At 42.1% G+C, this 15,907-nt stretch overlaps 1 protein-coding gene across 7 annotated transcripts in view; it reads left to right on the top strand.

Annotated features, from left to right (window-relative positions):
- Window positions 1-15,907, top strand: part of ACSL6 (acyl-CoA synthetase long chain family member 6) — a 57,294-nt gene that overhangs the window by 36,018 nt on the left and 5,369 nt on the right. For 5 of the 7 annotated variants that reach the window (XM_064388164.1, XM_064388166.1, XM_064388169.1 and 2 more), the window contains 11 exons: window positions 1,554-1,627; window positions 4,485-4,697; window positions 7,127-7,261; window positions 8,354-8,488; window positions 10,202-10,297; window positions 11,094-11,166; window positions 11,570-11,658; window positions 12,217-12,333; window positions 12,609-12,752; window positions 13,474-13,575; window positions 14,572-14,643. In XM_064388164.1, the coding sequence (XP_064244234.1) occupies window positions 1,554-1,627; window positions 4,485-4,697; window positions 7,127-7,261; window positions 8,354-8,488; window positions 10,202-10,297; window positions 11,094-11,166; window positions 11,570-11,658; window positions 12,217-12,333; window positions 12,609-12,752; window positions 13,474-13,575; window positions 14,572-14,643 (1,250 nt within the window). The remainder of the gene's footprint in view (window positions 1-1,553; window positions 1,628-4,484; window positions 4,698-7,126; window positions 7,262-8,353; window positions 8,489-10,201; window positions 10,298-11,093; window positions 11,167-11,569; window positions 11,659-12,216; window positions 12,334-12,608; window positions 12,753-13,473; window positions 13,576-14,571; window positions 14,644-15,907) is intronic. The other 2 variants (XM_064388171.1, XM_064388170.1) reach the window with 2 other exon arrangements.

The raw sequence follows: 15,907 nt of genomic DNA, 5'->3' as shown, positions 1-15,907 counted from the left end.
TCAACACGTTAGCATGGGAGCAGCCATGGCTGGCAGAGCTGTCAGCTTCACCCCTGAGCTTCAGATGGGACCAAACCAGCCTCCTGTGCACCGTCTTCATCTGCAAGTGTTGGGGACTGAATTACTCAAGGCACTTGGAGCAGCAAATAGGGATTTTCAGTATAATATATTGTGTTAAAAATATCCTGCTCTATTGCAATAAATGTATGCAACAATTGCTACTGCTGTTTTTGCCTGCCTTTAATTATTTGTGAGGTTGAGTAGGACTGATGGTGGTGGTCAGGGCAAAGGGCTCAGTGCTGTGTGCCCATGCCCACACTGGAGGGCTACTAGCAACACAAAATGAGAGGATTAAACATACTTTCCTGTGCTGAAACATATTCACAGAGCACCACAGTCTCTTCCTCATCTGAGGAAGGCAGAATGAAGTTCTGGCTGGTTTACCATTTTGTTACATTAACTGAAGGAGCTTTGCCAGGCTGCTCGTGCCCATTGTACTGGGGGCACACTGGGCACCTGCAGGTAAAGCTCCCCTGATCTGCCTTCACACAGAGCAGCAGGAACTACGTGGCAGTGGTGTGATGGAATTAAAACAATCTGCTTAAAAACATGTTGGAGGGAAAGAGGCTGGCCCCATAATCTTTATTTGAGCTGAGCTACACCTTATTTTCACAAGTAAAGCCTTGGAGGGTGATGAAAAGGGACAGTGCTGTGATAGGAGGATGTGCAGAGCCCTCCATGCCACTTTGTTGTGAACATGGAGGTTCCAGCCTGTGTATTTGCTGCTTAACAAACACTCTGGTTTTGTGTCCAAAAGATATGAAATGCAAGAGGTGTACCATGGTCAACTGACCACGGTGTAAAAGGAGTGTAAAAAGGCAAATATTGTTGGTGCTGAGGTGCCTGCTGGTGGTGAATGAAATGCTGCAGGGGCAGTGCCCACATCTGGAACACAACACAGGGGCTCTGCTGGCTCTCTGATGAATTTAGGGCTGTCTTCAAGACACCTCTGCTGCTGATACTATTCATGACTTCCCTTAATTGTAGTTTCAAAGGGTTTTCTTGTATCTTAATTTTTACCTGCACTGCTCTCTGCATTTCTCATGTTATCCAGAGTACTGGCTAAGTAGGAATATAACAGCCTTTTAAACAGTGTTTCTTGGTGTTCAAGAGCGTTCTTAGTCAAAATCTGGATGCAATAAATCCTCCCAAGAGAGGCTGGAACAGCCAGCCAAGTCTGGTGTCTGTGCTCATTGAGTGGCTCCATCTGAGCACTCAGAAATTGCAGTTAGGCTATTTCTGCTGGGACCGGTTTTCCAGAGTCTCCAAGAGAAATATTTCTGTTTGCAGTATCATTTTATTAAATTTTGAGTATTGCAGTAAGTGTTTTTGGTGCATATTAGTGCACAGAAATTATGGTGAAAATTACATATGTTTTAAAATTGAAGAAGTGAACATAATATTTTAACCATTTCTTGTTTTGGTTTTTTTGTTCAGTTTTTGAAAGTTACCTTCTGGCTTATCTTTTAAACTCCCTCTCTGTTTCCTTTCAGGAAATCCCAAAGGTGCTATGCTGACCCATGGAAACGTGGTGGCGGATTTTTCAGGCTTTTTGAAAGTGACGGAGGTGATTACCCTGAGCTAGAAAACATTGCCATGTGCAGAGTGTGTGGGTTAAGCTGTGGCCCTGCATGGGCTGGAAGTATGCTCTTGCAGATAAAAGATATTTTTCCTGCTCAGAGGGCCAAATCCATGGGAATGGAGCAAGGCTGAATCTACAGTAGTGAAGGGCATTAAATCCTCTTTGCAGCTCTGGCTCCCAGGCTCTGTGGGCACTAAGGGCTTCTGAGAAACAATGCTGACTTCTGTAAATCAGTTCATTAACTCTTTTTGAAGAATTAGGAGAGCACACAAGCCCTATACAGTTGCAACTGGTGCTTGAAGAGGAGTTCAAGCTCCTCTTGTGCTCTGTGTGTCCCATCGTGCCCAAAAATGCCGCTATTTATTTGAAACCTCTCTGCATACAAAGTGTGTGTGTATAAACATATATATAGAAGAACATACATGATTTTTTACAAGAATGGTTAATGGTTAATTTCATTGATATTCCAGAATATCTCAGTTTTTGTTATATATATTTCTAATAGAGCACAGCCTAGTGCTGGCCAAGTGCCTTTATAATATATTTCATACAACATGTAAACTCATATTTAGAAACAATATAGGAAGCAAAATCAGTTGACCATGACATAGTAAGGATTTTATACGTCTTATATAAAACAAATCTAAATAATCTAATTTCTGGTAGTGAACAGGCAATTCTGTAAAGTAGCTACATGCACATAGGATGGACAATTGGTTAGCTCATACCCATTACTGATCTTATTGTTGATGTTGAAATTACTGAAGTTTATTACTTTAATCCTGGAATTTTCTGAGATTTCCGGAGCACTGGTGTAAAGAAACTCAGCCATGTGATGTAAGAAATCCCACAGAACTCACGTGTTCCAATGTTTGCAGGACTGTGCCTCCACAGTGTGCAGGACAAAATGCCAGGGAGGGCTCCTCTGCATGGAGCTTCAGTGGCAGCAAGAGGGGCAAATGAAAGCTGAGGTGTGGAGAGGCCTGAGCTTCTAAGGGCAGGAATTTATTTTGGAAGAGCACTAATTTAGAGCTGAGGGAACTTGGCATCTTCCAGACCTGGTCCATAAAAAGGGATTTAGTGTTTGCTGATGGAGTGGGACCCTAATTAATCTCAAAGGTATCAGACTGAGACCCAAGTCTGGTGTGATTGTAAATTTGTTACCTCCAGTCACCAGAGCATTGCTGGCAATGGGGAAATGCCTGTAGCTGATCCACAAGATTTGGGTAATGTCTGACTACAGTAATGAAATAGAGTAAAGCATGAAACACTTGGAAGTAGTATAAATTAAAGAAATAAAGTGAGAAGTTCTGTGGGTTTGTTGTTTACAAGTTCTTGTGGCAGTTTTGCTTAGTTCAGTGATTTTTACAAACCGAACATATTTTTAAGTGAGTCCAGAGTTTTATTATAAGGTTGTTCTCAAATACCAAGAAACTGTTTGCATTTTTACATTTAACTGGACAACTGTGCCAACTGTGAAATGCTATTCAATGGCATAATTTTGGTCTGATTTAAAACCAGATTATGTTGTCTGGGCTCTTACGGCAGTAATAAAAACCCCAAACCTGGCTGATATTAAAGGTTTTGCATTACTATGCTTGCAGAAATGAAGTCAAATTGAAATAATGTATAAATAGATCTGAAGGCCCTAATGGCTTCATTCAGACTGACAGACACAATAATATGAAATGGGATGCTGAGAACACCCACGTGGCCAATGATGTTTGGCTTTGGTAGGTGATGGTTGGGAGGCCATACCCAAATCTGACCAGTGCAGATTTAACTTCAATAAAATATCCCCTGAGGGATCAACTCCTGTGTCCCAGGTCATGGGCTATTGATTCCTTCTGAGCAGTGGACGTGCAAGTGGGTATAAACTGTTAATACCATGAGCTGATAGATTTTTATACCCATTTTCCATTAACTACTGGCCTTGATGCAAATTATTGGGTAGTCAACCTTTTGGTTTTTCTAATCCATAATGTTACAGCTAGCTGTACCGCAGGAAATGCAGGTAGAAAGGTTATTTTCTTTTGGGGAATAGGTTAGGTAAGGCTCTTGGGTCCTTTGTTTAGTCCAGCCTTCAAGAGAGAGTTAAAAACTTTGCAAAATCAAGATTTTGGCCACTTTTCTTCCCTTTTTCCCCCTGTCTGTGGGACAGACATAATGCCCTTAAAATCATATTTTAATCACTTAAAATGACAAGAAACACTAACAGAAATAATTAGTTCTTGAAGCCTAAGATTAAATCATTAGTTTTACAACACATTGATTCAAACCAATGATTAACCCAAGGAAAAGGGAAAAAAATGGCTACTTTTGATTCTAGTAACCCTGTGATTCCTGAATGGGCTGTATGCAATGTGGGAAAGTGCTGCTCCTGCAGAGCCCTGCTGGTGTCCAGGGGGCTCCTGCAGGTTAGCACTGGGATCCTGGGGCTCCTGCAGGTTTGCACCAGGATCCTGCTGCCTGCACACAGCTGAGAGCACAGGTCAGGGTCTCGGCGCCTCCTGGTAGAAAGCAGTGAATAAAAATGGGATTCTCCATCAGGGTGAGCCTCCATTCCCAGCGAGAGCTGCGTGGGTACAACCTGCCTTCTGCCAAGGAGAGCCCTCTCCATTGCCCTGTGTGTACATCTCCGTGCTCTTTACTCCTCCTGCTAACTGAGCTCCATGATGCTGTGGCTTTAACGCTTCCCTGTGTCCGCCGCTCCCTCCTCTCTTGACAATCTTTACCCTTTTGCTCCTCTGGTGCCATTTTTCTTTTTATTATTTTATGACTTTCTTGTTGTCTTCCTGTCAGTGTTTCTTTCCTTTCTGTCTCCCATGCCCTTCACCTGCAGAAAGTGATCTTTCCGAGACAGGACGATGTGCTCATCTCCTTCCTGCCTCTGGCTCACATGTTTGAAAGAGTTATACAGGTAAGAAACCTGCCTGAACTGACGAGGCCTCGTGGGGCTCCTTGTGTTTTCTTCCAGAGTCAGTGGTCTCCTACTTGTGAGGATGTACACATTTCCTATTTGCCTTTAGCACACATGTTTGAGAGAATGGTACAGGTAAGGTCATGGTGTCAGTGGAAATAATCTTTTTTCCACACCAGCAACAAAAAATAAAATAAAATGAATAAAATACTAAATAACCAGCGATATTTTGTAGCACTAAAAAGGCTTGTACTCCAGAAGTGCCATGTGCATAACACCAGAGCCATGGTCTGTGACATGGCTGTGGGTCCAGAGCGAGGCCAGGAGAGTTTCCCAAGTTCTCTACCTTACACCTGGCTCAGGGATTGAAAAACAGCTCTTCAGCAATGAGCCAAACTCATGGCTCATTACTGCTACATGAGCAACTTGTGGGACAGCTTTTCAAAGCACTAGGATGAGGTGTCATGTGAGTCAAGATAATTTAATGCCATTTTCTACATCAGCTAAAATGATTTTATTGTATAAATAACGTGATCTGCAAAAAAACCTCCCAACCCGGCAGACACTGAAAAAGAGGAAACTGAGATGAGGGTGAGACACATGATCCTCCTGGCAGGGCAGCATGTGGTGGCCATTCACCGGAGCTTGTGTTCCCAGGGAATTATGGCAGATCCAAGCTCTTGCCAGCCTACAGACTGACTCCTTGTCTCTTTGGGAAAGAAAAGAAAGGTGATGACTTGTGCTGCAACTTGTGAGTTAGGCAAGCCAGGTGAGACAGCCACATCACATCTCCTGGCCTGAGAAGCTGCAAACTTAAAATTGATCCAGTCTGTGAAGATTGGATGTGGAGCCAGTTGCAGCTCTGTACTTTCTCAGGGAGGCCTGTTTCAGGCTGAAAGCACACTGTCTGAGTCACACAAGCATCTGAGTATAAACCTCCCACTTCTTAGTAACATCAGTGCCAGAAATAATATATTTTTCCCTGTTAAAACTCTCACAAATTGGAAGTAAAAGCCCATGAAAGATTTAGAGAATTACAGCCCAGCCTTTCTCCACCTGCAAGACAAGTTGGTCAGTGTGCCAGCACTGTTCAGGCAAACAAGAATATAATTATTCAAACTTCATCTGATGGGTGGGCAGAAAGAAACTAGAAACATTGAAAATGCTTTCATTTCACAGGATGTTGCTGTACTGAAAGGGACAGCCTCCAAAGGAGGTTTATCCTCCCATCTGAAACAACTTAATAGAAAGATGTTTTCAAAAGGGCTAAAAAGTAATTTTCAAAAGCATTTTGAACAGCAAGCACTGCATCAGCATCCCTAGTTTTAGCCAACAATATTTATGCCTGGAATTTACAATGAAAATCATACAGATACATTCTTTAAAGCTAAATATTTCTAGTTGTTATTTTAAATTCCCAACGAGCACACTGGTTACTTTTTTTTAAATTCGTGTGCAGTGTAAAGCACAGATTCAGCAGTGTGATTTTCATTAAACCCGCATCACATGTGTAAAATTCCTGTGGTTTCAGCTGATGGAGACAGTCTCTAACTGCCTGACAGAGCAGTGAGAGCAATTTGGTTAGAACTGCAGATTTTTAGGAGCGGCACAAAAGACATGGATGTCTCTTAAGGAATTTTCAACTTATTTAGTTATTTGGGGAAGACAAGCCCACAAAAGGGAGCTGAAGTTTTCAGTCTACTCAGGAAGGCTGGGCTCAGCTCTGGCATCACAGGCACTTGCTGAGGACACTTTCTCCTCCCTGCACTGTAAAACCATTGGAGAAGTGCTGGTCTCCAAATGTTCTTCAGTGATAAAATGCCAGACTGACCCAGTCTGTGATGGCTCCTTGGCAGGGTTACTGGTTACCAGTAACCAGCTACCAGCTGGCTCATGGCCAGCAGCCCCTCTGCCCCATCTCACATATTGAGCTCCATTCTGGTGATGAGGAAAACATCCTGCTTTGTTTTCAAGTACAAGGCTTCTGGATTTGTAGTTTCCATATAAGTCAAGCACCCTTCATGAAGTGGGCTTCTATTTCTGGGATACAGGAACAGGCACTGAATTGCTAACGTAGTTTATATTGTTGTATTTAAACAAAACTAAAGTATTAACATCTAAAAATTGGCTGCTGCTCCATGTTTTATGATATTTCTTACTTTGCATTTCTGTATTGATGATAGATCCTTGTGCTGTGAGCTGCTATGGGTGGGCTGGTCTTTAGGAAAGTTCTGATCCAGACTCTGACCCTAACTGGGACTTCTCCATCCCCATATGCAGGGGACCAAGGGAAATCCCTTCTGAAAATTTTGATTCCTTGTTCTTCCAGAACAAGTGGTACATTTGGCAGATGCTGAATTGCTTGTACTGAAAAACACCCAGAACTATTTGGATATTTCTATTCGGCGCAAAATTTATTGTTACTTTATTGTATTTCCAAAGTCCCATTTTTGCCATATTGCAGAGTAGAAATTCAGAAAAGGAGCTTATGTGCTTGGGAGAAATGCTTTGCTTTGGGAATTGAAAGCCAAGGGGTTACATGTGTTCCTCTTTCTCCCCACCAGTCTGTGGTGTACTGCCACGGAGGGCGAATTGGCTTCTTCCAAGGCGACATTCGCCTCCTGTCTGATGACATGAAGGCACTGCGGCCAACCATCTTCCCTGTGGTGCCACGCCTGCTGAACAGAATGTATGACAAGGTGAGCTGGATTTTGATTTTACTCTTTTGGAGCAATGGAGTTTATGTCCCTTTACTACTCATGTGGAAGAATTCTGTTAGTCATGGGGATTTCTCAAGCAGATGACACGGTTTCTGCCCTGGTGCAGACACATTCTCACCCTGTGTAATGGATACAGCTCCTTCAGTGTGTAAGTCTGCATTATGACTTACACAGACTCCAGACACAGCTATCACATATGAATATGAAATGTCTCTATATTAGCCTCCTACCCTGTTCTCACTGAGATTACCAGTGATGTTTCTAGAGATACAGGATTTTTTTCATCACAGAAACATCAGTCAAACCTGGCTGCACAAGGACTTTTTGTGCCCTTCAACCAGATTTGAAACTCAAATCTCTTTTTCTGGTGGCAACAACAACTGGAAATCAGACATTTCAAAAAGCATTTGAGGATTTAGGCAGTGTAAATGTGATAGTGGCTTTTGGATTTAGAAATCTTTAAAGCTAAGGTAAAGGTATTGCAGGGTATTTAAGACAGGCACGTCTGGTCATCACGTTAAATCTGTTTGACTAGCTTGGAATATTTATTCCTCAGAAGACTTACCTGCTAAAGACAAGCTTAAGCACAAGTTACTGATGTAATTTTTCCCAAAGGTCAGGGCTTCTGTGCTTTATTAAGGGGACAGGCACCGGGGGTTTCTCATTTGTTGAGGTGGAGTTTGTGCTGGTGCCTGATTAAGCTCAGGTAAATGCAGCCCCCATCACCACATCAGCCACCGCTGACACGTGTTCATGTTGCTCATTCCCTGTTGCTCAGGTTGCATGAACTTCACAGAACCCTATCACAGAAATGACACATTAAGAGCAGCCCTGTCAATCTAGTCGAAGCCTGCACCACCATCCTGTCTTTTCCCCCCAAAGGAACCATGTTTGCAATAAGAGTGAAACACATCATCCCCTTTTCCCCACTAACAAACCCCAGTGTAGCCTTGTTTACCTGTGCAGCAATGTAACTGTACCCCCTGGCTGTGTGGATGCCATGGGGAGAACAGGTGTTGATGTGCTCCCTCTCCTCTGTGACACCTCATTTGCCATCCTGTGCTCCTGCAGATCTTCAGCCAGGCTGACACATCCCTCAAGCGCTGGATCCTGGAATTTGCGGCGAGACGGAAAAAGGCCGAAGTTCGAAATGGCATCATTAGAAATGACAGTTTGTGGGATAAACTTTTCTTTAATAAAATACAGGTAAGTGATTCAAGAAGTGACTCTGGAGTCAAAGAACTCTTGTTTCTTCTAGCAGTGACTGGTTTTCTGACAAGGGAGTTTCAGACAGTAGGAAAAATTTCTTTATGGATAGGGTTGTCAAACATTGGAAAAGACTGCCCAGGGAAGTGATGGAAGTGTTAAAAAAAGGGGTGGATGTGGCATTTGAGGACATGGTTTAGTGGTGAAGATGGTGCTGGTGTGCTGGGTTGATGGCAGGACTTGATGATCTTAGAGGTCTTTTCCAGCCTTAATAATTCTATGATTCTATGGTTCCTTAAAGACAGTGTAGTCCACTTGCCTGATGGTGAACTGGGCAATCACTACTCACTAGGGAACAACAGACTGGAGATGGAATGGAAGAAGGGAACTGAGTGCAGTTTGTTGCTCTGTGAAGTTTTGCCATATTTATTTTTATTTTTTTTCAACACCACACATAATGTCAAAATTTCAGTGCTCCCAGGGATAACTTTCCAGAAGGAAATGGAGAAACACAAGCTCTTCAGCAGCACCAAGAAATCACTAATTTATGGAATAGTGCCAAAAAAATTTTGCAACTCTCACACAGAAACAGTACTCCTGCAGGGGAGGAAAGGTATCTAGGGATGAAATTCAGAAAGCTGATCATGAAAAGGAGGTCACTGATCAAAGAGATGCTGCTCCAAAGTTTTCTGCAAAATCTCAACAAATAGGATTGGATTTAAGGTTGGGTTGCAATTGGGTATATTCAAACCCACGTTTCTTCCTAGGAAAATAATAAGGTTGTAAAGAAAAATGTACACATGAATCATGGTTTAGCAACCATGATGAAAGAAATCAGAATGCCCTTCTGCTTCCCAAACATCTCAGTAAAAAAAGATTAAATTTGCTTTAAACCAGTTTTTCTGGGCTCTGTACTACTCCAGGAGGCTCTAATTACTTCATTTTTTTAATCGGATGACTTATTTGGAGACATGCCACTTTATTTTTAACTAAAGAAACTGACTGTACTTGTGGTCTGTGGATTAGTTGTCCTCAGTGTGCAAAGATAGCAGAGCTCACCCAGCCAGGAGTGAGCCAGGCTGCATATTGATGCAAGGGCTGGCGAGACGGGCAGACTCAGTCAGCAGTTGTTTTCTTTTGTGCTGGGTTTTCTTTTTTACTTCTAGAATAAAGAAGAGGAAATGAAGGGGGAGGAGAAAGAAGTGAAATAGGACACAGGAATTGATGTAATACCCTCCAGAAATATTTGAAGGTCATCTGCCTTAAAAAAGGGACAACATTATTTTGGAGGGCTTGGGAGGCAATTCATTAAAACTGGTGAGGTGTAAATAAGCAAAGAAGACTGGATGGGAAAGAGTCTGTTTTTCCCAGCAGTTCCCAGAACCAGGTCTGCAGCCTGCCCAGGCACAGCAGTTGCAGGAGCCCAGGCTGAGCAGCTTGTCCTGCCAGGGACATGAGCACTCCTGTGTCTGTACACTGAATGGGGTTTTATCCCTCAGGAAAGCTTCAGAGCTAGTTCATATTTCCATACACTGCCATATCACAGAACCACAAAATGGCTGGGTTTGAAGACTCCTTGAAGTTCATCTAATTCTGACCCCATGCCATGGGCAGGAAATCCTGTCCTAGAGAGAGCATTTTGTGCAAGCTCGTGGTTTTGCCATCTGCAGTAGCTTCTGATGGTTTCTTTTGTTTCCTCCTGCTGCCAAACAGGCAAGTCTTGGGGGGTGTGTCCGCATGATAGTGACAGGCGCTGCCCCCGCGTCCCCGACTGTCCTGGGCTTCCTCCGCGCCGCCCTCGGATGCCAGGTGGGTTTGTGTGGCTCTTCAGGGATCTTCACCCACTGCTAGCAAGAGCACACGTGGTATTTAAGAAAGGAGATGGGTTAGATCCTCAGAACTGCATTTAGGACAGCTGTACCAGCAGGGCTGGTATCCCTGTCCCTGACTGAGCAGCAGGGCTTGGGGCAGCCACAAAGTCCTGGTACACCCAGAGCTCAGTGGGGTGGGAACAGCCCTGGGATGGCAGTAACAGCCAAGAGATGTTTTCACTTGCCCAGAAAAACCCCACAGGCTCATCCCACCCACCCAAATGAGTATGTGCAATTAAATGTGTGCAAGTGCTGGGAACTTTGTTACATGAGTTTTATTCTGTATATAAATGGAGAGAGCTAATCCTCAGATGTCAGCCTAACCCACTTGAGATGTCCACTGCATAATTTCTCTGTGAGAATAAGTCCAGGGCAACTGAAAGGTCTCATTTGAGAGCCTAAAATTAGTCAGGAAACAAAAAGTCCCACAAAAATACTTTTTTCCCCACTAATAAGTTCCTTTCATAGTGTAGCATAGGTCCTGAATCACAGGCTAAGTGCTCAACTCATCATCTCCCCATTTTCAACAACATAGAGCCATGGTCTTTCCTAGTTATGTAAATGGAATTTTGTACACAGTAGAAGCCAGGGACGTCCCATGGCAAATGGGCACCCACACACTGCAGCTGCAAGCTCAGCTCACAGGACTGAGCAACAGGGGGCAGTGCTTGGGATTTCAGTTTGTAATAGCGAAATCTTTCAGGATCTTTTAAAGATACCTGTCTCTTTGTCAGGTTTATGAAGGCTATGGCCAAACAGAATGCACAGCTGGATGCACCTTTACAACTCCAGGTGACTGGACATCAGGTAATTATTTTCTTCCACCATCTGAAGAAATAAAAGAAATGCACATTCCTTTAGAAAATTATGGACTGTAACATCAAGGCCAGGTTGGATGGGACTTGGATAAACGTGATCTAGTGGAAGGTGCTCCTGCCCATGGCAGGGGGTTGGAATGAGTTAAGTTTTAAGGTCCCTTCCAACCCAAACCATTCTATGCTATTTCAGAACAGGTTTTATATCCAAAAAGGAGGTGTCGGTATTTAGTTTTAATAGTGCAAAACCTTAATTAAGAAAATTATTTCTGCGCACAGACACAGCTCCTGCAAGAACATCCAGTGTATCTACAACTATGCAAGTAACTAATGATAAAATGCTAATTATTGTTTATAGGAGAGATGACAAGTGACTTGATAACTTTGATTTCCAGGTCATGTAGGAGCCCCTTTGCCCTGTAACTTAATCAGATTGAAGGATGTGGAAGAACTGAATTATTTTGCTTCCAAAGGAGAAGGAGAGGTAGCAAATCACATTTTTATATGAAATTCTCACTAGTTAACACTGTATGAAGTAGTTTGTAGAGGCATTTTACCTTTGTAGTGTACATGGTTGCTGATGTGTTACATCGTGCAATCAAGAAAGGAAAATGGAAGTTTAACAATAGAGCAGCAAAGAATTAATGAAAAAGGAGCTGTGGCAGTACTTCAGCCTGATTCCTTGAACTGTTAAGACTGAATTAATTAGTTCAGCTAAGAAGAGCTGAATTGCTATGATTTCTACATTGCTGTGATCTCTACATTGCTGTGATTTCTATACTACACAAAAATTAAGCTCATTGAAATAACTTTGTTATTTTTAACTGCAAATGGAATGCAAATCAACTTAAATCAGTTTTGCAAACCCTACTTCATATTTCCATTAGCTTGGAAAAAATCCATAGATAGTTTAATAACTCAATCTATTTTAGTTTAATGGAGCACAGTCATTAAAATATTTTAAATTTAGTGAGTTACTACTTAACTTGTATTTATAGCAGAATAAGAAAATAATTCATCAACACCCCTGGTTGTTTTGCAGATCTGTGTGAAAGGACCCAATGTGTTTAAAGGTTACTTGAAAGATGAAGAGAGGACAGCTGAGGCACTGGACCAGGAGGGCTGGCTTCACACAGGAGACATTGGAAAATGGTTACCTGTGCGTACTGGACACACTCAGGGTTCTTGTGGCACTTATAGTATCCCAAGTAAATTTTCATGGACTGAGCTTAGGTCTCCAAGCAGGTCTATCTTTACAAAGGATTGAGTTTATATTTGGCAGAATAAGCCAAATAATTTATTTGGCTTATTTATTTGGCTCAATTTATTTGAAAGCACAACAGGCAGTTGAAAGCTCTGTTAAAGACAGACTGCTTGCTGAGTTTCTGTGGTTAAATAACTTCTCTGGGAATTCTCATTTCTTTCTTCTAACAGAATGGGACCCTTAAAATTATTGATCGGAAAAAGCATATATTTAAACTTGCTCAGGGAGAATATATTGCACCGGAGAAGATAGAGAATATCTACATCCGCAGTGACCCTGTTGCTCAGATCTATGTCCATGGAGACAGCCTGCAGGTACAAACCAAGCTTTCAGAAAATCTTACTTTACTCTCAGTACTTAGAAGACAGAGCGGGGCATGAACGAAGGGAAAATGTGAGTGGATCATGCCACATTGTCTGCCTCCTGCTTTGGAGCTGGCTGACAGCCAGGCAGGAGCTGAGCTGCTGGGGGACCCTGAGCAGCTTAGAGAGTGCTGTGACCAAAGATCAAGCTTTTAAGTTGGCTTTGGTGTCACTCTTTGGGTCTCCAATGCTGTCCTTTGCCACCATGCCTGTGGTAAGCCAGGAAAAGGCAAAGCCACTGCTGCCCCCGACACTGCCTGCCCATTCTGACCAATCTTGTTCTGTTAATGTGCATGTGTATAATAAACCTACAGCTTTTGAAGCCATGGCAATTCATCCTCTGCATTCAAGGCTCACAAGCATGAGCCTTCCCTTGGCATCAGAGTTTGCCTGGGATTTGGAGGGCACTGTGAGTTATGAATGTCCAGGAGGAGCACAAACCCAGCTGAGGGCATTAAAACTGCTGGTAAATGCAGTCACAGACAACTTTTATCTGAGAAAAAGGCACAGACATCAGAATGCACTTCATCACGATATGTTAGCAAATTACTGATGTAATTAGACAAGAAGTGGTAAACATGCAGAAATTCAGCTGACTTGTGTATTCACTTCAGTGTAGAGCCTGAAATGTGTTCAGTTTTCACCTGCAACTCTCCTTCTCCTTTACCTACAGGCCTTCCTGGTGGGAATTGTGGTGCCTGATTCCGAAGTTATGCCAGGTTGGGCAAAGAAAAGAGGGTTTGAAGGAACATATGCAGAACTGTGTAAAAATAAGGTTTGTATCTGCAGTACAGACTTTTTTTTTTTTTGCTGTAGCATCATATTTGCACAATACTGTGTCTAGGAATGACAATTTCAGTGACAAGAATTATTTCCTCACTGAACATTCAGCATGGTTGACCTGGATCCAGTGATATGTCTGCCAGCTCTGCCGTGGGGGCTCAAGAGTCTCTCTTGCAGAGAACAACAGTACAGCAGGAGAGGTTGTGTTTGCTGAGATTTCTTAAATAAGACATGTAAATAAAACTTACGGTCGTCTTTGTGGTGACCAGCAACAGGACCAGAGGGAAGGGCCTGAAGTTCTGTCAGAGGAGGTTTAGGTTGGATATGAGGAAAAGGTTTTTCCCAGAGAGGGTGGCTGAGCGCTGGAACAGGTTTCCAAGGGGACTGGTCACACCATTAATTCTGACAGAGCTCAAGGGAGCTTTTGGATAACACTCTCAGGCACATGGTATGACTCTTGGGGCTGTTCTGTGCAGGGCTGGGAGTTGGATTCCATGGTCCTTGTGCGTCCCTTCCAGCTCAGGACATTCTGTGATTCTATAAAAAGGACCCCAGTCTTAAACACATGCTCTCTAATACAGAGGAACTGCATTGGATCACATCAGTAAATACTGATGCCACTGAGTCATTCCACTAGTGTCTGTGGGCAGTGATTCTGCACTGAAGTCTGGCAGATAGCTGAAGGACTGTAAATTCAACAGCAATATCACATTGCTGGTTTGAAAGTAAAACCTTACTTTATAAGGTTAGAATATATATTGGTTAGAACCAATAATTGGTTATAATAGAACCAAGGAGGAGACACTTAACATCACCACACTTAAGTGTAATGTTTATACATTACAATAGAATTTTGCTAATTAAATATTAACTATTAGTAAGGCACTTGAACTTTGCTCAGAAACACTTTTTTTTGTGAACAGTGAGCATTAATTGCATATAAGGTTGACTCTGGTAGCTCATGAGGAATTTCTGTGTTTTAATGCAGGAACTGCAGCAAGCGATAATGGAAGACATGGTACGGTTAGGGAAGGAGAGTGGGCTTCACTCCTTTGAGCAGGTAAAATGAAACACATATCCAGTGTGGTCAGGCCATTTGTCTGTATAGAAGAGAGATTTGTCAGCATTTGTCATGTTACTACAAATCTTCGTCACAGCTGTACATGATGTTTTTGGAAAGAGCTTTATTGCTGGCAAGCTGCATTTATTCCTTTGGAAAAATGCATTTGCTGTGATTCTGCTTCCCACCCATGTTTGAAATTTGAATTAAATTTAGTGAAAGTTTTGGGTGCAGAGGTCAAAATCTAAATTGGAGGCATGGATAATCTCCAGAAAACCAGAGGTCAAGATAAACATCTGTAGGAGTCTGACTTTTCTGCCACTGAAAGCTCTGTTAGAAATTGGGTCACTAATTACCACTCTTATACCTGACCTTGAAATGCTGCTGGTTGCTTTGTCTTTAGTCTGGGCACTAGTTCTTTCCTGCTTGTGTAAATATTTCTACAATAGAGCTACAAACACTTCAGAAGGGGAGATCTGAAATCAACCATGGTCTATGTAACACTAAAAACACAGAAAAATTATCCACCCCATTTTAAAATGTCAAATGCTTATTTCTCTTGAAAAAAACTAACATCTTAATCATTACATATAATTAGCGAGGGCTTTTTTTGCTTTTGTTTAGACTGTTTCTGGGTGATAATTCTAATGAGTAATTCACCATATTGCAGTGGAGCAGAAGCATCATTAAACATAACCCTATTATTCTTAATTTCTCAGTTACCTTTGCAAATAAAACGGCAGCAAAAATAAATTTATTTAAAAATAATTCAGCATAAAGCATAATTTTTAATGCACATAATTGTCTGTGCCAATTAGTCTTGTTTGCCTCTGCCATGGTCTTCACAGTATGAAATATCCTCAAGTAATCGATTCCACCAGCAGACTATAATTAATAAAGTATAAAGTAGTGAGGAAAGCCTTGTCATCTTTCTAAAAATTGAAATAAAATAATAATAGAATAGGATAAAAAATGATACCATTTTCAAAATTAATGGGCTTCAAAACTTCATCTTTGTTGCATTAAAACCAACTTTTGAGCCAGATACTGTGGCTAATGTTTGTATGGGATGGGATCCCCTGTTTATGGGGACACTCTTTATTATCTCCATCCTTGTCTGTAGCTTGGATTTCTGTCTTAGGAATGGCAAGTGTGACTTCTATAACCATCAGCTTCCAGGATCTGAAAGCAGCAAATAGGAGAGCATTGTGAACACTGATTTATGAAGGATTGCATGGGGGCAGGGCCTGGACCACGATGCTTG

Source organism: Passer domesticus, chromosome 13 (assembly GCF_036417665.1).
Source record: "Passer domesticus isolate bPasDom1 chromosome 13, bPasDom1.hap1, whole genome shotgun sequence".
Lineage (NCBI taxonomy): Eukaryota > Metazoa > Chordata > Aves > Passeriformes > Passeridae > Passer > Passer domesticus.
This window is presented reverse-complemented; position numbering and strand designations above follow the sequence as displayed.